This window comes from Scomber scombrus, chromosome 23, assembly GCF_963691925.1.
Source record: "Scomber scombrus chromosome 23, fScoSco1.1, whole genome shotgun sequence".
Classification (NCBI taxonomy): domain Eukaryota; kingdom Metazoa; phylum Chordata; class Actinopteri; order Scombriformes; family Scombridae; genus Scomber; species Scomber scombrus.
In genome coordinates this window covers 8,401,123-8,424,910 of record NC_084992.1, presented here as the reverse complement: position 1 = coordinate 8,424,910, position 23,788 = coordinate 8,401,123, and the positions used below count along the sequence as shown (strand labels likewise).

Here is a 23,788-nt window from a genome sequence, read left to right as displayed (position 1 = left end):
TTCCTGTCAAGGTGCATTGTACCAAGAACCGAGGAACAGAGTAGGAGCGATGAGTAAGATAAGGAAAGCACAGGGACAGTAGGGAGGAACAATGTGAATACTATGTTTTTGGAAATGTCACACACTGTAGTCATTGCACGTATTTACTTTCAGACACACATTGATTTCCCTCGTGACCATTGTGTATCTTATGTTTTCTAAACTTGACCTCACCCACAAAATGTACTGAAAACAATGTCATGAGCGACACTCCCAAATTCACAGAATTACAAACATGTCAGTCACTGTTTAGCAATGCTGAGAGAGTTGACTGTGTCAATACCTAAATATCGCTCTCATGTGCAATCCTGTTTGTGTGCATCACCCTGTACTCCACAGAGGTCAATATATATAATAAAAGCTATTACTAATTTTTAAAATAGGAATCCCTGAAGCACCCACTATATCATCAGCAGCAGAACACAACCTTTTAAGCTAGCTATTGTAAGAGGAGTCTTCACTTTATTATAAATGGTTAATATCTCATTTTAGAACAAGACACTGCTTTGACACCTACCTTGTCGTTTGCTCTATCAGTGTGGGTGTAACAAGCGACTTTGACCAGGACACAATGGCATTGTGAGTATGTGGGGTGCAGGAGGCAATGGAGCAGGTTTAATTATAGCTGGGTGCTGGCACTATTAGGAATACACTGTAAGAAGTATCAGGCAGTATGGAAACTAAAAAGTCTGTTTTCATAAACCAAGAGGGATCATTCGTAACTGTTGGATTTTTTCAAAGCAAATTTAAAATTAAAGAGATTACATGTTGTTATTAAAGGTGTGTTCAGCTTGAATTTAAGGTATTCTGTTTTCAAAAAGTACTTAAGCAAGTTAAATTTCACCCACCAGACTGGCCGATGCTTTTCTTATTTATGGACATAATTTTTTATAATTTAAAGGCATAAAAATAGATTACATCCTTCATTCAAATTCATATTTTTTTATAGTGTGTGAGTGTAAACATCAACAATGACACAAGCTTTCTAGACACAGTACAAGCATATTTAGCTATATGTGGTAACATACTGTACAATATTTTCTGTCATGTATTTAAAGGTGTAAAAGGTGTGTGTGTCTGTGTAAATGAGTGTACAAATATGAATATGAGAAGCCAAATTTTACTTCTATTGTGCCCTCACTATCTGTTGGGTACATTCCATCGTGTTTAAAAAAACATAATTATTAGCTAATTTTTGAATAGACATTGATTGACATTGTTCCATCTCTTTGGAGTTGGCAAAGGTAAGAAATAAAACACAGTAGAAGAGTGGGCCTTACACTATTTTTTGTGTTCTTTTGAAGGCACAATAATATTTTACAAGGAATTTTGTAATGCCAGAATAAATAATATATCCTTGCATAAATAATGAGTAAAGACCCAAAAACATTTCAGAAATGGTTATCTTCATATGACATTTACTACAAGAGTTGAAGACTTAAAGAGGGAAATATTTTGTTGGAAAGGTTTTGTCTTGGAAACATTTTTTGTGTTAAATTTTAATACTGAGGAATTTTGCCGCCTTCTGAGAATCATAGAAAAAAATCAAGGGCAGTGTATGTAGTACTTGCAGGTTACAGTTATATACTGTACGTGTTTATAGTTAAAATACCTGCTTGTTCTTCTGTTTACTCCAAACTCTGCTGAAACATATCACATCCTGTGCTGTGTGATTTTTTTTTTATTCTACAGAGAAACACAGCTACCAGAAATCAGATGAACAGAATATAAAAGTCATCTGGTATAAGTTGGAGAAAATATTGACAAAATATAGTTATGGTTTACGATTTCATATTTGTAATAGATATGAAAATGATGATCATATAAAGATGGTTTCAGTTAGTACCAATGCAAAGATGTTTCAAGGTTTGTTTCGAGAACAAAAGATATCATCATGATTGAATGATCTTCTTTATTTCAACATTATTATCAGTACTATTTGCAGAATTTCTGGAAGAACTACAATGGCAAATTATGTGTCATTTTTTCTCAGTGTAGATAAGGTGTGTGTGTGTGTGTGTGTGTGTGTGTGTGTGTGTGTGTGTGTGTGTGTGTGTGTGTGTGTGTGTGTGTGTGTGTGTGTGTGTGTGTGTGTGTGTGTGTGTGTGTGCATGTATGTGTGTGAATGAGGGGGAGGTGGGAATGGATATGAGAAAAATGGGAGGGGATTTCACCTACCTCATTGAAGGTATAAATTACAACAAGAGTCACACTGTGAAATGAAAGAAGAGACATTTTTCATCTGTTGATAATTATTCATCTGGAAAGCAATTGTGTAAGTACTTAAGACTTTTTCTGCTTTAAAATACCTAGATATTAAAATTAAAACATTTTATATGTAGGAATAATTAGAATGTTTATTATGTGATTAATGGTTGATTAATTTGAGGTTTTTGAAGTTTATCACTGTTAAAACTTATAACTAACAGTGCTTATCATTTATCAGTGTTGAATCAGTAAGTCAAATGAGACATTTACAGTATATTTAAAGCTGTACTGATCTTTTCTTTTTAAATTATCAATCAATCAAATTACTATGTGTGATGTGAGAAGGGTTGTTGGTACAAACCCACAGACAATTATCACCTGACTTTGCAGCTGGAGCGTTTTAGACTCCATTAACTATCTGTTTTGCTTTTCCAACTCACATGTTTGGTTCAGTCTAACTGCTCTCATCAGCCTTGTTTCTAGCCTTGGCAGGCAGCTTTTTCCAGGTGAAAAAAAAGACCTCTGATAAACTTACTCTAACATACCCGCACAACACTTTATTCAGGAGTTGGTGGACAGCAAAATACAAAAATAATTCAGCATTACGTATACGGTTTGGGTAGAACTAAAGAAATTTGACCAAAACATTTCACTTGTGTTATGTCAAGGGACTGAGGGTCACTTCTGAGTCCAGTGACCAGCCAGGTCAGGGCTTAATTGAAACCACTTTGGTGTCCAAGAGAGTCTACTGAGTAGCAGCTGTAGCCTTATCAGTTGATGAATAAATCATCACTATCTCTTAAATTAATTGATTATTTCTAGGAACTACTGACAATCATTTACATATCAGATTTACATATCAGATAAGATTACTATTATTGTCTGAGAGAAAAAACATTGTTAATGTAAGCAAACCCTAATTTTTCCACATTGTTATACAGGAATCAATAAAACTTGCCATGGGGCAGCTTTCATCCAAGCGTACTGATTTGGCCCCTGGTGTCCACTTCTCCAACAATGAGGAAGGACCTACCAGGTATACTTCACACCATCTTGATGGCAGCAGCCCACAACAAGATGGTAACCTCCAAATTCCTCCAACCATTGTTGTCTCGGACATGGATTCAAGGTTTGCATTGTCTATTTTCCCTTTCTTAAACAGATTTTTACAGACTTTAATCTTCCAAATATGGTCTACTTTCCCAATTTAAAAATCTTTAGGAATCAATCAAACCTTTAGGTTATTTTACAGTCCCCCTTAAAGGTGCAATATGTAAGAATTATGTAAGGATTTTAGCAGACAATGTTAAAAACTAAAATAATCAACAAAATCTGAAGAAATAATAAAATTAGACCTTCCCCAACTTTCTCATTGGCCTATAACAGCCTGTGGACTGATAAAGGACTTGGGATGGTTTTGCCAGGAAAGCATGTGAACTATATTGTGGTTTTCGCTCGTTATTGTTAGTTCCACTGCCCATTCACACTGATGAAATGCAATGCGAGCTTGAGCAGCAGGATGCTGCCTGCAACTCACTTAATGGCCACCAGTGTCATTAATGAGGAATTTCTGATACTTACGTGTTGCACCTTTAACCCTGACAGAAATGCCATGTTGAATTTGATGAGGCAGCACTGTAGATCAAGAGAAAAGTTGTTTTCTGTCACGACAAGTTGGTAGATTTTTACGCATTATTTGTGCTTATTTTGTTCTTTTTATTTTAAATAACCCTTGTGCTTGGGCTTCCTTTCTAACAGTGCATCAGAGTGTCAGGGCTCACGGATGGAACTGCGGAGATCTTCCTTCTACAGCACGTTAGACCTTGTGCCACAGCTGGAGCACTATGATAGTAAACTGCCTGACAGGCTGGCGAAAAGCCGACCTTCTCTGGTGGCCCTCCGTAGGGCATTTGACGTAAGTTTCTCATGTATGGGATCCACATCTCAAAGGGTAAATGCTGGGTTGGAGCAGGCGGTTAGGGGTTAAGGTTAAGGTTAGAAAGTCAAAGTTAATCTTGTAAGAGTTTTGCAAATCATATCTCCAGCTACAACCATATCAAAAAACCTTGCATTATCAAACTTACCTATATTATAATTAAAATATTAATATATTATATAAATCACTGTAAAATATAGGTACTTCAGAAACATTTAAATTAAACTCTAAATTTCTTAAAACGGCGTGAATATGAACGGTAAAAAGTTGTTAAAAGGTTACTATAAAAGCGATAATGTTTATGTTTCCCTTTTTGTAAAAATGTTTTTTTCCTCAGGAGGTGGAAGCTGGTATGGAGGTAGTAAACACCACTACAGACTCAGAAGTTAATGGTCTACCAGTCACAGACACCGGAAATGAAGAATCACAAACTGCACCGAATAAGAAAGATCCTGTGAGATTCGGCTGGGTGATTGGAGTCATGGTGAGTGAAGGTTGTGTGTGTACAAGTGCAACATGAAGACAATAGCATACACTGCTTATTTTATGATATACGTATAAAACAATCTTCCAAACGTCACAACAAACATCAGTCAATGAGCTGTTTTTCTATTTGTTTTGGGGTTTTTTTGTCATAGGTTCGATGCATGCTAAATATTTGGGGAGTCATCCTGTTTCTCCGCCTTTCTTGGATTACCTCTCAAGCAGGCATCTGTGAGTTATCACTTTATTCATCCTTCCATTCATTCAGTTCCTTCCTTCCCTCTGTTTAATTAGCTTTAAAACTCCCTTGCTCCAGATTTAGAGCTTTATTTTATTTTTAGGTGCTGAGAAAAGGAAAAGAAAAAGATCATTCTTTGAAAAATATAGTAGGTTGAAATCAAAAAACATATTAAAGACATATCAAAGCATCCTAAAAATTACCTGAATGGTACCTTGAAGAACCAAAGAATGAGTTGTAAAAATGAGTCCTGGGGATTAAAGGCACAGCTTTTTACAAATGTTTGATGCATACGTTTACATAAATAGATAAGGCAACTGTAGCCAAAAATGACTTTAGTTTATTATTTAAGATAAGTCTGTGCCAGTGCCTTATTGGGGAAGTAAAAGAGCACCCACCAATCTAAATGTACCAGATGAGTGAATCCATTCTGAGTCAAGCATAGCCAAATACATAAATAACGAAAAACTTATTGTCTCCTCTAAGTGTTGACCTGGGCAATTATCCTGATATCTGTGACAGTGACCTCAATGACTGCGCTCTCCATCTCTGCCATCGCCACCAATGGGAGGGTGACCTCAGGTCAGTCATGGATGGCTACATTGATGTATTGCTTTTAAGTGGTATGAAAATGTAAAGAAGATAAAGGAAATCCTGGAATTTCATAATCCAAAAGTTGTTATTTTGTAATTCACTGGTTTTTTCTGTGTCTAATAATCTTCAGGTGGGGCCTATTTCATGATCTCCCGCTCACTGGGTCCTGAGATTGGTGGGCCAATTGGGATGGTATTCTCCTTCGCCAATGCATTGGCCTGTGCCCTCAACACTGCTGGCTTTGCAGAGGTTGTCCGTGATCTACTTAAGGTAATTATTGAGCTTTAATATTAAAATAAATATTTGCTAACAGATGCACGACAAGGCTATAAGTCCTGATAATCTGTTTGTTATGTTTTCAGTTAATTATTTAAACTATTTACCAAGGTTTTGTTTTGTAAAGATGTTTCATTCAAGATCATGAAGTTTGTTTTTAAATTGCAGATTTTGTAAATATCTTTCATTGTAAATGAAAACATAAATCCTTGTCTAGCAGTGTAAAGGCATATATTAATATAACTGTTAAATATACATTTTGCCAGTGCTTTAAAAACCAAGGGACTTTTTCAGCCTTATCAGTATTTCATGCAGTTAAGCACTATGTTTGATTTCCTGTATATTTGATTAATGCAGGAGTTTGGCTTAAGCATGGTTGATGACATCAACGACCTCCGTATTGTGGGTGTGATCACAGTGACTATACTTCTGCTCATTTCACTGGCTGGGATGGAGTGGGAGTCCAAGGTGAGCACATGTCAAAACATTTCACTTCATGTGCTCTAACGGCCAAAAAGAACAACCTCTTTATCTCTCGCTAACTTTTACTCTTCATACTTTGTTTTCCCATTTTGTCACCTCTCTCAATTTGTCTCTGTCTCTTAGGTCCAGGTTTTGTTCTTTTTGGTTCTTTTAGTCACATTTGCCAACTACTTGGTGGGTACAGTGATCCCTCCCAGTCCAAAAAAACAGGCCATAGGCATCTTTGGATACCACAGTGAGTTTAAGCTTCTCAGGACAAAAACTGCCATTGATAGGCTACAATAGTTGTGTAATTACAGAAATAGTTCATCATCATTTATTTGGAATATTTAAAACATAAAAATGTGTGGACAATCTGTTTTTTTAAATGATCAGATTACCATCTAAGGCATGTAACCATTTGCCAAATACCCTCATTTTGTGCCCAAGACATAACCCTGGTCTCATTTGAAAGATACATCTTAAAGTTGTACAAACAAAAAGTGAATATTTTTGTTGTTTAAGTTGTTATAAAAGTGGCAAAAAAGGTAATAATGAGGCTGAAAGAGATGATCATTTAAGCAAATATTTTTTGCAATCAAATATTTTTTGCAATCAAAGATTTTTGACAACGAAAATACTTTCTACAGGTATTATCATTAGTATATTTTAAATGTTTCAGAGGATAGACAGAAGTTTGTTGTTGTCCATCATCAGGTGAGATCTTCATAGCAAACTTGAAACCAGACTGGAGAGATGGAGAAAACTTTTCCAGGATGTTTGCCATTTTCTTCCCCTCTGCCATCGGCATCTTGTCTGGAGCCAACATCTCTGGAGATCTCAAAGTATGACAAGAAAGAAGGCAAGAGAAGGTCCTTTCACAGCTGGGAATTACATAGATGTTGACTTGATGTATGTCATTTAATTTTGCAGGACCCTGCTACTGCCATCCCCAAAGGCACCCTCGTGGCCATTTTCTGGACTGCAGTCAGCTATCTAGTTATTGCTGTAACTATCGGTAAGCTACTTTTTAAATGAATTCGCTTTTGATTTGGTTACTTTAATTATCTGAGCTAAAGGGAGTGTATAAGTTAAATGTACTGTGAGAAGAGAGATGGAACGTAGGTGGCCTGAGGATTTGTCATTCATATAAAGGGTAGTGTCATCAGCGTATTGTATGAGTGTTAGACGCTTCGTGGGCTTGAAATACGCAGAAGAAGAAATGAGGCAGACTTGGTGATATCAACATTTCATAACTTAACACAGGACCCCGTAAAGGATCAGTGTGTGTAAGATTTAGTGGCATCTAGTGGTGAGGATGCAGATGGCAACCAAATGAATTCCGCTCCCCTCACCCTCTCTTTCAAAACATGTATAAGAACCTATCATTGGCTGTAAAACTACTGTAGAAACATGATTATACAACATGGCAGGCTCTATGGAAAAGGAGCCGCTACCTATGTAGATATAAAGGTCTCATTCAAAGGTAATCAAAAAATAACAATTATTATTTGCATGGGATTATACACTAATTAAGGCATAAATATGAACAATATATTCCATTTCTGCCATGACTGTCCCACTAGATGCTACTAAACTCTACATATTGCACCTTTAAATCTCAGAGCTTAGTCTTATTAGACCTCTGTTAGACTCATACTGTCAATCAATTACAAATATTTAAGAAGCTGTGTTCTTTGCTGAACTAGCAGTCTGAAATATCATCATGACTATAATATTTGCATCTTCGTTCTCCTCCAGGGTCATGTGTAGTGCGTGATGCCTCTGGTAACATCACTGACATTCTGACTGGGAACATTACTGAGGGCTGTGTGGGTCTGGGATGTAACCTGGGCTGGAACTTCACAGAGTGCATCCAGTCACAGACATGCAATTATGGTCTGGCCAATGATAAACAGGTACTTTTCAAACCAGCCTCCTTGTTTAGTCGAAAGAAAACCTTACGCTGGGTTAGTACAATGAACCATTTGCCCCCCAGAGTTCATAAGCCTATGTTCATAATCTTTATATGAATTATAACATTCCTAATGATGGCTTTTCCAACCAGGTACTCGGCCAAGTTTCAGGTTTCTACTACATCATCACTGCTGGTGTCTTTGCAGCCAGCTTGTCATCTGCTCTTGGTTTCCTCGTGTCCGCCCCTAAAGTCTTTCAGGTGAGAAACCAAAGCCACACCCCAATTAAGATGCTTGATAAATTTGTCTAAATTGGTCTTTCATTAACAAAAATGTACAATTCTGTAAGAAAAAGCAACAAATCAAACTGCTGATAAGAGAGTTGAGAGCAACAAAGCCTGGAAATGTACTGGCTCCAGAATCCAATTGGACAAGCTACTTTTGATCATTAGACACTTGTGATGAATAAAGACATAACAGAGATTTTAAGGTTTCAGCTGGACTCTTGTCAAGGCTTATATTACATTTTACAACAGGACTTGACAGTTGATTTAAACAAACAAACAAAACCATCTACAACAGCTCTGCCATTTTTTTTCTGTAGTTTGAGTCACCACTCAAAATGGCAGAAATTGAAAAACATTGAAAAACAAAACCTCACTAAAGTAAAGAGACAGGACAATATGAAGCATTTAATCAAATAAAGTGTGTTGAAATAGAATAAGGCATATATGTTTTAAAAACGGATATGTTCTGCCTTATCTGTCAGTGTCTGTGCAGAGACAACCTATACCCATACATTGGATTCTTTGCCAAGGGTTATGGGAAAAATGATGAGCCACTCCGGGCCTATCTTCTCTGCTACATCATTTCAATTGCCTTCATTCTGATTGGTGAGTGTGGTATGACCCTGTTTTACTATTAGAATATGCATTTATGGATGCATATTTGTTTTTATAAGATAATGTCTTCACAATATGGTGTTTTTAATTTTTGTTATAATGATTAACATATTTTTTTCATCTGTGGATGTGCGATGTGTTTTCCTTTTGTCTTCTGTATCATTACAGGTACGCTGAACACCATCGCTATCTTGATCTCCAACTTCTTCCTGTGCTCTTATAGCCTCATCAACTTCAGCTGCTTTTATGCTTCCCTCACCAACTCACCTGGCAAGTTACTTGCTGACACAATACACTACACACAAGTCCCCCAAAACAAAAAATCTAAAATATTTAATTATCATGTTTTTGGATTTGCGTGTGTGCATGTGTCCTTGTGTGTATCTGTCTATAGTTAATCTCACATAGGCGACTACTGGACCCATCAGCTTCATATCTTTTGTGCACATTTATGATTGTATGGTCAAGGACCTCTCATGGTTGCAGTAATTAACAATTTTTGAAAAACTTATTTTATCATACTATTGATTGCTCTGTCTTATACCACCATTGACTGCTGACTCCTTGCTCATCTTAACTGGTCAGTAGGGGCCACAAGTGGGCAGCAGCTGCTTCAGTTTGGAATCTTGTTTCCGCTACGGACATAGGTCAAACATGCCAAATTATGTTACATTGAGAGCGGGTTGTGTTGTGAATTTAAAAAAAAATTGATACGACTCCTCCTGAACCTGTCGTAAAGCTTATACTTTTGTCTTGCAGTCTTTGCCATTTTACGATATTCAATATGACTAGCAAAAAGCATTTATGGCAATCAGCAAGGCTAAAAACAAAGCTTACCTTGTCTGTTGCAGGCCACATTTTGGCCTTTTTCATGGAATAAAGAACTGACATCCATAGAAAAAAGTCTAAAAAGTGGAGCATCTGCAGATGAATTCCATACCTGATATGTCATGATTCACTAAAGATAGGCACGATACAAGATGAAATAGAACCCTGTTTTCCATATGTTCACCGTTAACTTGATTGAACATACTTGGAGATCAACACTATACTGAGTGCACTAGTTTGTTGTTAAATCTAACTCTCTGCTAACTGCTGCGCCCATTAGGTTGGAGGCCATCGTTTCACTATTACAATAAATGGATAGCGTTGTTCACAGCAGTGATCTCTGTGGTGCTGATGTTCCTGTTTAGCTGGGAGGCCTCTCTCGCCACCTTTTGTATCATCTTCTTCCTGTTTGGATATGTCAACTACAACAAACCGAGTGAGTTCATTTTTTTCTCCCCCAACAGCTGTGTTCTGATTAGGCTAGATGTAAGAATAGAATAAGTCAAAATGTCATGATTTTTTTTTTTGTGTGTGTGTGTGTTTGTGTGTGTTTGTGTGAAATCCACAGAGGTAAATTGGGGATCATCAGTACAAGCTGGTACATACAACATGGCTTTGTCATACTCTGTCTCTCTCTCTGGTGTGGAGGATCATGTCAAGAACTTTAGGTGAGAGACCAAATATCCCCACAATGTGTTGCGTTAAAAGACATCAAATTACTGTACAGTATTTTTGTGCGAGAATTTTTGTTAAGTTTGTTATCCTTATGAGTCCAAATACTAATGAATGTTTTTTGCATTAATGCTGTATTAAATCAACAAAATATTAGTATATAGCCTTTTCCTTTACAGCAGCCAATGTTTGTTTGGGAACTGTAGCCTCAGCACTTACTGTAACAACAGTGGTTAGTATGTTGAACTTTTTAGGTGAAAATTACCAGATAAGCAGGTGCTTTTATTGCAATGTCATTTTGCTTTTCGGGATTTGTGTGTGTATGTGTGTGTCAACAACCCCAGACTGCTGACATTCTCAGTATTGCTTCATGTTCTCATTTGAACGCTTTGAGGATGACATCACTCACTTTTGATAACTAAACACATTTACATATTTTCTTTTAGGATGGCTAGGATTTGTGTGTTCCCTGATAAATCATCTGTCATGTCTTCTTACCAGACCCCAGTGTCTTGTCCTGACTGGGCCTCCAAATCAGCGACCAGCCCTGGTGGACTTTGTTGGCTCCTTCACCAAGCATATAAGCCTCATGATTTGTGGAGACATAATCATGGTCAGTCATTCAGTGTTAACAGACTGAAAATTTAGATTTTAACTTTTTAAAATGAGAGATTTTTCCTTGTGTTAATAAAACTATATAACTTTGAATTTCTGCCTCCTCCAGGAGCAGGACAGCCAAAGTCGGATGCCAGATGCCACCAATCGGTTAGTGAAGTGGATGAACAAAAGGAAGGTGCGCTCGTTTTATACTCCTTTCACAGCAGATAGCCTCAGAGTTGGAGCTCGACACTTGTTGCAGGTAAAACATCCTTTAGTTGAGAAATAATTAAAAAAACCCACAACATTAATAATACAAAGCTAAAAACAAAAAATATATATATTTTATTCAAGGCGTCTGGTCTTGGCAAACTGAAGCCCAACACCCTGGTCCTGGGCTTCAAGACAAACTGGAGGGAAAGTTCGCCTGAGAGTATCGAAGATTACATCAACACCATTTAGTAAGTGCAGTCATAGCACGTTCATTTTAAGGGGACAGTAGAGTGTCACTGCAGAAAATGTTGGTTGAAAGATTGCTCACAAAAGGATACATTTAGCAAAATTGTGAATGTAAGCTGTTTCCAATCAAAAAATAACATTATATTTGCGTACTGTAAGTGTACAGCCCAGTATCACACCAAAGCGTGCAACAGACTCGCTGATCTAGTAGAGGATACTCTGTCAGTCTCTGTGACAAATTAAAATATTTGGAGGTGGTGGGTTAGATGGATGGTTAGATCTTAAAGTGGCACAGCACTGTGACACAATGTTACATAATGCTTCCCCAGTGAAAAAGTTTTTATAAATGTGGCAAAAAAGGTAATAATAAGGCTGAAAGAGATGATCATTATTCTGTTGCTGTTCTTCTCTGTAGTGACACTTTTGACTCCAACCACTGTTTGTGCATCTTGAGGATGATGGACGGGCTAGATATCTCTGATCAGTTTGATTTTGAAGGTTAGAGGTCCATATGTTTTGATTTATACAATCATTAAACATGACAATATATATTATAACAAATAACTATTCAAAAGCATATAAATGATGACAATAATAAAATATGTTTGGTAAAGAATGTAATGTGTGTCCTCCAGTGAACCAGGGCTTTGAGCCTGATGAATCTGTGGAAAATAGCGACCAGCAGTCTTCTGAGAGGGAATCAGGTGAGCACTTACTGTATAAACTTACATACTCACACATACATTTCATTAACAGGTTTCTCAGGACCCTATATCGACTTAAACCCATAAACCAGATCCATGATGAGCGCATAGTGCGAAGACAGGACACATGTATAACTTTTTACGTCTTATGTCCATTATTTTCTTATACTTGAACACTGAATAGTACATTAACACTTCTTCCCTTAATAAAAACATTATTTACCACCTGCTCACTTACTTAAACAAGTTACTTGCCCCAACTGTTTCTGTTACAGGTGATGGCACATTTGATAAAGGCAGCATTGATCAGATCAACACAGTGTTTCAGAACGACCAGATAAAGAAGACTATTGATGTCTACTGGATAGCTGATGATGGAGGTGAGTACAATGACAGGTCTGATCTGACAAAATCAGTACAATACACTAATTTATGATGATTAAAAAAAAGAGCTTTATCATTTTAATTGATGCCATTTATTACAATAATGGCCAACTGACACAAGAGGGATTTGGTAAGGTGGTGTTATCATTCCCTCAACTCCTGCTCGGGAGGGTTTTCTCACTTTCTACTGTCAGCCATGTCCTCTTTTGCATGAAGAGAGGAAAGTCTTCACCCATCCCGACCTGAGATACAAACACTCCTCATTTTCAGCTGCAGTGTTTCTGTTCTTCTCATTACAGGTCTGACACTGCTGGTGCCTTACCTGCTCACCAGGAGGAAACATTGGCATCGCAGTAAGGTCAGGGTCTTCATTGTAGGTGACGAACACAACATGGAGGAACGACGCAATGAGTATGTTTCCACTCGAAATGTTTGTGTTGTATTGTCAACATTAGAATTTCCAAATTAATTATTCATATATATAAATTATTCATTTATTTGAACTTTTATATAATTTGATCTCCCTTTCTTTTCTTTTTTTTTAAAGTGTCTTCTCCTGTCATACAAAAAATAATAACTAATTCCTTTGGAATTGTCTTCTTTTAACCATAATCTTTGTTTGTCTATATAGTTTTGTCTTATTCTGTCATGCACATGAATTGTATAGTAACATTTATGTATATATTATGGATTATTAAGTGGGAAAAAATACTTACGTTGTATAACAGGATGCATTGTCAGTTCACTCTAATCGTCTTTAAGTATATAAATATGGAAACTAATGTCCTGAGATGTTGATTGTTGTTTGTTTTAGGATGATGGGTCTACTGAGGAGGTTCCGTCTGGACTTTAATGATGTTGTAGTCATGACGGACAGTGAGAAGCATCCACAGCCCAAAAAGTACGTCCAGGAAAACTTAGTTTTCACATTCAAAGTTACACTGAATATTGAAGAATAAGGCTGGAAGAATTCAGTCTAGATAAATATATCAGTATGGTCATTTTCACTGCCTTACACAAACCCTAATTTTAAATGCTTTAATTCTGAACAAACACATTGAACAAAACGTTTCTACACAAAAAATCCCATTATCAGAATGATAAAAGATTTTATAGTCACATAAATAAATCTAAACATGTTGACTTTTTTATGACCTTCCACAGACAGCCACTGGAGTTTCAATGAAATTAATTTTTTTAAGACATTTTAAATGAAACTATTATTTTATAAATGCTTACTCTTAGTGTTTGTAATTTCTGTAGATTTGATATTTGTTTGTGTCTTTCCTCCTCAGCTCACTCACTTCTGTTCTTTGTGCTTTTGCTGCCTCTCAGTCTAAGCAGGTTTGTGGACAGTGTTGCCCCCTTCAGACTATATGATGAACAACAGGAAGGCGTCTCGGTTCAAGAACTGAAACAAAAAACCCCATGGAAAATAAGTGACAAAGAGTTTGAGGCCTTTAAACCTAAGGTGTGTGTGTGTGTGTGTGTGTGTGTGTGCGTGTGTGTGTGTGTGTGTGTGTGTGTGTGTGTGTGTGTGTGTGTGTGTGTGTAAACAGTACACGTCCACTAGATGTCTCTCGGTATAACTATGTATGCATGTCCATTCCCTTTATGCCAGCAAATTGTGACTTTTAAGTCAGTTTTTTCTTTTATGTCTTTACAGTCTGAGAGAAAAGTGAGACTGAATGAAATCATCCGGAGAAATTCACAGAACGCTGCTCTTGTGCTTGTGTGAGTACTGTTTATGTTATCAATTCAGTTTAAAACATGAAAAGTAGGTGAAAGTATTAAAGCAACCTTAATCAGAATTACGGCAAATTAAGAATTTTCTTTTGACTTTCTTAAATGTTGATAAGTAACACCATCATGTCCTCTCTTTCGCCTTCTCTCTCAAAATGTTTACATCAAACTTGTGGAAACTTTTTTCTTTTCTTTTAAACACGCCTTATTTTGTGCACGGGGGCTTTGTCACATTTAAACCGAAATGGGTCTTCCTAAACTGTTCCCACAAAGTTAGAACCATACTATTGTCTAAATGACCATGTTCTGTATGCTGTAGTACAATTGCAACTAAGGGAGCAAACCTTGTATTATAATGATGAATTTGAGTCATTCAGAGTACCCAAATCACAAAGAAAAAATATTATTTTTCTCAGGCATCCTTGTACACTTCTAGTCTAGTCTCGGTCTGTCCAAGATATACTATAAGTAGCCTACAACATGTATAGAATTTCGGAAGATAAAAAAAACAAAACATTGGTTAATGTCCACATGGGTGCAAAATTATATGCAAACCACACTGCCTATTTCCATGGCAGCATGATTCAGATAACAGAAAAATATGGGAGAGATTAGATCTATTTGTTGTTTGTAGTTGTCACACAAATGGGAAGAGTACAAGATTTTAACATGAACTAATTTGATTTGTGTAATACTTCTATCATATTTCAAGTACAAGCAGGGTTAGCTCTAGTTTTGCAGTGTTAGTATATTCATGTAAATGTGGTGGTTTTTCCAGGAGCCTTCCAGTGCCACGCAGTGACTGCCCCAGTGCTCTGTACATGGCCTGGCTGGATACGCTGACGTGTGGCCTTCACTGCCCTGCGGTGCTCATACGAGGAAATCAGCACAACGTCCTGACTTTCTACTGCCAGTGAATTCTCTCAAGTTAACACAATAACCTAGGGAAGAAAAATAAGAGGAAACCCCTCACACAAACTCAATAAGTGAAATAAGTGTTATTTTTTGTTTGTTTAGTTTTTTTAAAATGGATAAAGACCTCCCTTTCAGATCAGGCCTCATTAGCAGTCCACGCGATGGGAAAGGAAGAAAGTTTGAGGACCTTGGCAAAGCTGCTCAGCTGGACCTGCACCCTGCAACAGAAAGTGAAACACCCACGAGCTAAAATATTGAGTTTAATTCAGTTGTTAAGGTAGTCAGAGATGTACGGTGGTCATTCACAGGTTCAACCCTCACAACAGCCAATAAGTGGGTACAGCTGCAGTGGTCCTTGGCGCATGTTCTCTAGGTCTCCACTAGAGGGATGAACATATTTTTTTTCCAAACACATTTCCTGATGTTGGAGTCTGATTTGGCTGAGAACAGATGTGAGTGTGTATATGTATATATGTAATGAATTTAAACATATTCCCACAAACTTGGTGATGACACCAAACTAGTGCCATTTTCTTTGTTTTAGATATGTTAGTTAGCCTTTACTGCACTTTGACTTACAATCCTCAGATCACACTGCAGATCAGGCTGTATATGCAAATCTTTGTAGCAAGGTGTGACGTCACCCTTTGGTTCGCATTGGAGCCTATTTAAAGCATTTTGGCTGTTGGAAGGAATGGTGCAGTTTAAAAAAAACAAAAAACATTTATAACATTTAATTTAGTAAATTCTTATGTATTTCCTCAATCTGAGACACGCTAATAAAATCATTGTATTTGGTTCACTGCATGCTAAAATATAAGTTTAACAGAGCAAAGATGCAGCCGAGTCTATTTCTGCTCATTCTGATGGTTAAGTACATCATTTTGTAGAAAGGTAAATGCAGAGTTTGAAGTGTACAGTGGATTAATACTGAAAAAATGGTGTAATTATGATCTGGGTGGTGATGATATAAATTTTGTTTTTATGATCAGTTTTTTTTATATTTCCTCTAATACTACTCATACCATTGTTTGTCTTGTAATATTACTTTGCTGTTAATAAAGTTGAAGTAAAAAAGTCTGTCAAAGGAATGAGCAGCACCTTCTTTGAGTCCTGGATTTAGTTTTTATAATATGATGGTCGTAGCAAGATGTGACATCACCCATTGGTTTGCATTGGTTTGAAGTGTGGATGTATATTTGTGTAAGATTAGAAATATTTTTATATGATTATAAAAAAAACTCATTACACAACAATTACATTATGAACATAACTGACAATAATTTACAGCTTTATTAACAATTGTAGTAGTAGAAAACCTTTCTTAAAACTGCAGATGATGTAGGGGTATCAAAACTGGTTGCAAATGATATGACTATTAATGCAATATAAGCACTCATGTTGCATAATTAAACTGCTGAATTATTCAAAATTGACAATAATACATTCTTAACATGTATTTGGTTATGAGTAGTACATAATTTCAACATGGAATATAACATTCATAAAAGAAACAACAGGGTTTTTTTTTTTAATTATAACAATAAACAAGCCTTATTATTGCTCTAAATGTACTGCAGTATACATTTCTGCTGTATTCCTATTTATTTTAACTAAGAAATAACATGAAGTTTTTACAGTTGCAGAAGGTCACATCACATTTTTGTAGTCTTTCAATCATCGTAAGTTCGATCTTTTTGAAATCATATGTTCATATGCCTCACATCGGAAAAAGCAAAAATCCACTGAATGTTGAGTATTTACTTCCATTATCACTGATGCTTCGACCATTCCAAAGACGAACATTGATCTTTTCCCCAGCTTCCAGCTGCAGTATTGCACTGTTAGATCCTGAGGTGGGGTGTGATCTACTATGACCATACCATGACACCCCTTGATGTCCATTTCGGTACAAACTGCCACCACTAGTTCCATCCCCTCCCCACCAGAAACACGTAAAGCTGAAATAATAGACTCCTGGCACTGGTGCAGTGAAATAACCTGCATCAAACAACAACAACAATTTAGTTTAATTATATTAAAACATTCATAATTTCAAATAATCTACATGGCAAAAAATATTTGGTAGTGTTTAGGAGAGCAAAAAAATTGAAAACCATATTTTGTATATTTTAAAGAGGATTATTGAAGCACTTTTATAACACCATTCATTCAGTTGTCTTTAACTAGTCAGACCAGAAGACACTCTCATGGGTGGTTTGTTCAGGAGGAGACGAGGTAAAACAGGAAACATGGGATTGAAGATTGAATACTGACCTGTGATTGAGCTGTAGGCGTTTCCAATGTTTGACACAACATTGTGGTACACCATAGAGTGAAGACTATTTCCAGCATTCATGGTACCATCTACCACGGGATTGGTAACAGAAAATGCCACCGGAGTCTGTGCTGGGAGGTGTGATTATATATAACAGTATTATTCATTTTTCAGTTTCCAAATGTAATATCAGAGTTTCATGAATAATCACTGGGTGAAAATGACACAATATCAATACTGTAATTTATATTAAAGCATGCCTATGCTTCTCAAGCTGATCGTCGCTTGTCTCATAATTTTGCACATTAAGTTTTTATTATTGTGAGGATGAAAAAAACTTGTATTTTACAACCATTATTTAAAATAGTGTATTTTATTACCTCGATCCATCGTTCTGAGGCTGTTAAGTTCAGCCAGCTGCTTCTCAGTGGCCTCCAGCCTCTCTCTTAAAGCCTCCACCTCTGTCCGTAATATGTTGATGGGTGATTCAGAGATTTCCTGGGTTGTTGTTGTGTTCAATGTCGAAATAGCAAACTCTTCTTGCACTTGCTTGAAATTCTGGTTGTCATCATTTTCTGCCTGCTCTTCTTCTATCTGCTCAGCCAGTGTCTCATTCTTGTTGCTTACAGCCTGGCCGTCAGATAGACCAGCAAGCAGGCACACCAGTATGATCACTGATAGTTTCGCCATTCTCAAGTTTTGGATTTGGCTTCCTTGACAAGTGGTCGACTGTGAGAAGAAACATATTTATAAGCAAGTTCAGGTTAATTATTAACATTTATGGTTGTATTTACTTGGGGGAAAAGAGTTCATTCCTTTAACAGAATACAACATTGAACTATATTACATTTTAGCCTTATCATAAAATACTTCATAACAACCCAGAACTTGGTAGTGGGCCAAACTACAGGTGTGGTTCAAACTGTATCGTAATGTAACATAGTATCGGAAGATAAAAAAAACAAAACATTGGTTATTGTCCACATGGGTGCAAAATTATATGCAAACCACACTGCCTATTTCCATGGCAGCATAATTCAGATAACAGAAAAATATGGGAGAGATTAGATCTATTTGTTGTTTGTAGTTGTCACACAAATGGGAAGAGTACAAGATTTTAACATGAACTAATTTGATTTGTGTAATACTTCTATCATATTTCAAGTACAAGCAGGGTTAGCTCTAGTTTTGCAGTGTTAGTATATTCATATAAATGTTGTGTTTTTTCCAGGAGCCTTCCAGTGCCACGCAGTGACTGCTCAAGTGCTCTGTACATGGCCTGGCTGGATACGCTGACGTGTGGCCTTCACTGCCCTGCGGTGCTCATACGAGGAAATCAGCACAATGTCCTGACTTTCTACTGCCAGTGAATTCTCTCAAGTTAACACAATAACCTAGGGAAGAAAAATAAGAGGAAACCCCTCACACAAACTCAATAAGTGAAATAAGTGTTTGTTTGTTTTTGTTGTTTTTTTTTAAATGGATAAAGACCTCCCTTTCAGATAAGGCCTTTATTAAGTTTGCACAAACCTTCGCAACAGCCAATAAGTGGGTACAGCTGCAGTGGTCCTTGGCACATGTTCTCTAGGTCTCCACTAGAGGGATGAACATATTTTTCCCCAAACACATTTCCTGATGTTGGAGTCTGATTTGTCTGAAAACAGATGTGAGTGTGTAGATGTATATATGTAATGAATTTAAACATAGTCCCACAAACTTGGTGATGACATCAAACTAGTGCCATTTTCTTTGTTTTAGATATGTTAGTTAACCTTTACTGCACTTTGACTCACAATCCTCAGATCACACTGCAGATCAGGCTGTATATGCAAATGGTTGTAGCAAGGAGTGACGTCACCCTTTGGTTCGCATTGGAGCCTATTTAAAGCATTAACACTGTTGGAAGGAATCGTGCAGTTTAAAAAAAAACATTTTTACCATTTAATACAGTCAATTCTTGTGTATTTCCTCAATTTGAGACACGCTAATAAAATCATTGTATTTGGTTCACTGCATGCTAAAATATAAGTTTAACAGAGCAAAGATGCAGCCGAGTCTATTTCTGCTCATTCTGATGGTTAAGTACATCATTTTGTAGAAAGGTAAATGCAGAGTTTGAAGAGTACAGTGGATTAATACTGAAAAAATGGTGTAATTATGATCTGGGTGGTGATGATATAAATTTTGTTTTTATGATCAGTTTTTTTTATTTTTCCTCTAATACTACTCGTACCATTGTTTGTCTTGTAATATTACTTTGCTGTTAATAAAGTTGAAGGAAAAAAAGTCTATCAAAGGAATGAGCTGCACCTTCTTTGAGTCCTGGATTTAGTTTTTATAACATGATGGGCGTAGCGAGATGTGACATCACCCATTGGTTTGAATTGGTTTGAAGTGTGGATGTATATTTGTGTAAGATTAGAAATATTTTTATATGATTATAAAAAAAACTCATTACACAACAATTACATTATGAACATAACTGACAATAATTTACAGCTTTATTAACAATTGTAGTAGTAGAAAACCTTTCTTAAAACTGCAGATGATGTAGGGGTATCAAAACTGGTTGCAAATTATATGACTATTAATGCAATATAAGCACTCATGTTGCATTATTAAACTGCTGAATTATTCAAAATTGACAATAATACATTCTTAACATGTATTTGGTTATGAGTAGTACATAATTTCAACATGGAATATAACATTCATAAAAGAAACAACAGGGTTTTTTTTTAATTATAACAATAAACAAGTCTTATTATTGCTCTGAATGCACTCCAGTAAACATTTCTGCTGTATTCCTATTTATTTTAACTAAGAAATAACATGAAGTTTTTACAGTTGCAGAAGGTCACATCACATTTTTGCAGTCTTTCAATCATCGTAAGTTCGATCTTTTTGAAATCATATTTTCATATGCCTCACATCGGAAAAAGCAAAAATCCACTGAATGTTGAGTATTTATTTCCATTATCAGTGATGCTATTACCATCCCAAAGACGAACATTGATCTTGTCCCCACCTTGCAGCTGTAGTATGGCACTGTTAGATCCAGAGATGGAGTGTGATCTACTATAACCATGCCATGACACCACTTGATGTCTATTTCGGAACAAACTGCCACCAGTAGCTCCATCCCCTCCCCTCCAGGAACACGTAAAGCTGAAATAATAGACTCCTGGCACTGGTGCAGTGAAATAACCTGCATCAAACAACAACAAGTTAGTTTAATTATATTAAAACATTCATAATTTCAAATTATCTACATGGCAAAAAATATTTGGTAGTGTTTAGGAGAGCAAAAACATTGAAAACCATATTTTGTATATTTCACAGGGGATTATCGAAGCACTTTTATAACACCATTCATTCAGTTGTCTTTAACTAGTCAGACCAGAAGACAATTTCATGGGTGGTTTGTTCAAGAGGAGATGAGGTAAAACAGAAAACATGGGATTGAAGATTGAATACCGACCTGTGATTGAGCTGTAGGCGTTTCCAATGTTTGACACAACATTGTGGTACACCAAAGAGTGAAGATTATTTCCAGCATTAATTGTTCCATCTACCACGGGATTGGTAACAGAAAATGCCACCGGAGTCTGTGCTGGGAGGTATGATTATATATAACAGTATTATTCATTTTTCAGTTTCCAAATGTAATATCAGAGTTTCATGATCAAAATTACACTGGGTTAAAATGAGACAAAACAGCATCAATACTGTTATTCACGTTAAACCATGCCTATTCTGCTCAGGCTGATCTACTCTTATAACAATTTTGCACATTAAGTTTTTATTATTGTGAGGATGAAAATAACTTGTAACGTACAAACATTATTTAAAATAGTGTATTTTATTACCTCGATCCATCGTTCTGAGGCTGTTAAGTTCAGCCAGCTGCTTCTCAGTGGCCTCCAGCCTCTCTCTTAAAGCCTCCACCTCTGTCCTTAATATGTTGATGGGTGATTCAGAGATTTCCTGGGTTGTTGTTGTGTTCAATGTCGAAATAGCTAACACTTCTTGCACTTGCTTGAAATTCTGGTTGTCATCATTCTCTGCCTGCTCTTCTTCTATCTGCTCAGCCAGTGTCTCATTCTTGTTGCTTTCAGCCTGGCCGTCAGATAGACCAGCAAGCAGGCACATCAGTATGATCACTGATAGTTTCGCCATTCTCAAGTTTGAAGGTATTTGGATTTGGCTTTCTGGACAAGTGGTCGACCGTGGGCAGAAACATATTTATAAGCAAGTCCAGGTTAATTATTAACATTTATGATTTTACATAATCTTGAGATTGAATTCAATATACTGATAAAATACATCATAGAACTCACTGAACATTTTGACCTTATAAATGATTGCCATTAATTACTTGTTAACTATGGAGGACCACAAATGTCACAAAATAAAGCTGTAATAAAGCATTTCATTATTTGATAACTAAATGTGCCATTAAAAAGAGGAATTACAAAAAGGGGTTTACGAAACCAACTTTAGAATATTCAATAAAAACATAATTTAAAAATGACTTTGACTTCCGAAATTAACAACTGAATTTCAAATAAATTTAAAATGCAGTTTTAAAAACAGACATAAGGGGCTAAATTCACAAACTGAAATAAGAATACTGCTTTTAATCAGGCATTTAAATTATATATGCCTGTATATGGGTTAGGGTTGGGTATATATGTGTATATATGTATATATATATATATATATATATATATATATATATATATACACAAAATATTTTCCATATCCTATTCGCTAACTGATTTGATGAGTCATTTAGCTTCTCCATTTAGCCATTCCATTTCCATTTTCTGTGATACTCTGGGCCTCACATTGTTAAATCTGTGCAAAACAATACAAATTAGTCTCCCCTTGAAGTCCCTCATCGTTCAGTGGCTCATGGTCTTGATAATAAAAGCTGTGAGTCTCGTCAGTACAGGCAGTCCAATATCTCATTTCTTTCCGAGTATGCAAATACTCAGAAATAAATTAGCCTACTATAAATAAATGAGGAGAGTACAAGATTTTAGCATGAACCAATTTGATTTGTGTAATACTTTTGTCATATTTTAAGTACAAGCAGGGTTTGCTCCAGTTTTTCAGTGTTGGTATTTTCATGTAAATGTGGTGGTTTCTCCAGGAGCCTTCCAGTGCCGCACAGTGACTGCCCTAGTGCTCTGTACATGGCCTGGCTGGATATGCTGCTATACGCTGCTACATAGGATATGATGGTCATAGTGAGGTGTGGCATTGTCCATTGGTTTGCACTGGAGCTGGTTTGAAGTGTGGATTTATAATATTTGTGTAACATTAGAAATATTTGTGTATGATTAGAAAAAAACATAACATAACTGACAATAATTGACATGTTTATTAAGAATTTTTGTAATAGAAAACCTTTCTTAACACTGCAGATGATGTAGGGGTATCAAAAAATGGTTGCAATTATATGACTAATAAATGCGACATATTCTGGATTATTCAAAATTGAAAATAATAAACATGTAATTGGTTATGAAAGTACAGAATATACACTTATTTCAACATGACATGCCTACCATTCACAAACAAAACAACAATATGAATTATGCAAGTTTTTTAAACAATAAAAATATTTTTTAAAGTCTTATTATTGCTCTAAATGTACTACAGTATAAATTTCTACTGCATTCCTATTTATTTTAACTAAGTAAGAACATGAAGTGTTTACAGATGCAGAAGGTCACATCACATTTTTGTAGTCTTCTATTCATTATTAAAAGTTTGATCTATTTGAAATCATGTTTTCATATGCCTCACATCGGAAAAAGCAAAAATCCACTGAATGTTGAGTATTTACTTCCATTATCACTGATTTTTCGACCATCCCAAAGACGAACATTGATCATTTCCCCAGCTTGCAGCTGCAGTATGGCACTGTTAGATCCTGAGGTGGGGTGTGAGTCACTATGACCATACCATGACACCACTTGATGTCCATTTCGGTACAAACTGCCACCAGTAGCTCCACTCCCTTTCCACCAGAAAGACGTAAAGCTGAAATAATAGACTCCTGGCACTGGTGCAGTGAAATAACCTGCATTAAACAACAACAACAATTTAGTTTAATTATATTAAAACATTCATAATTTCAAAT

At 36.2% G+C, this 23,788-nt stretch overlaps 1 protein-coding gene across 1 annotated transcript; it reads left to right on the top strand.

Annotated features, from left to right (window-relative positions):
- The first annotated feature begins 3,206 nt into the window (after positions 1 to 3,206).
- Positions 3,207 to 15,358, top strand: LOC134005629 (solute carrier family 12 member 3-like). Its single transcript, XM_062444561.1, has 27 exons — positions 3,207 to 3,376; positions 4,006 to 4,162; positions 4,542 to 4,667; positions 4,822 to 4,897; positions 5,391 to 5,486; positions 5,629 to 5,768; positions 6,132 to 6,242; positions 6,381 to 6,492; positions 6,954 to 7,081; positions 7,170 to 7,254; positions 7,998 to 8,155; positions 8,305 to 8,412; positions 8,922 to 9,045; positions 9,223 to 9,324; positions 10,163 to 10,318; positions 10,451 to 10,550; positions 11,056 to 11,167; positions 11,279 to 11,413; positions 11,506 to 11,612; positions 12,026 to 12,108; positions 12,246 to 12,314; positions 12,590 to 12,694; positions 12,998 to 13,109; positions 13,513 to 13,599; positions 14,034 to 14,169; positions 14,365 to 14,432; positions 15,220 to 15,358. Exons 1-27 carry the CDS (start codon positions 3,207 to 3,209, stop codon positions 15,356 to 15,358), a joined length of 3,102 nt encoding a protein of 1,033 aa, XP_062300545.1.
- Positions 15,359 to 23,788: the final 8,430 nt, after the last annotated feature.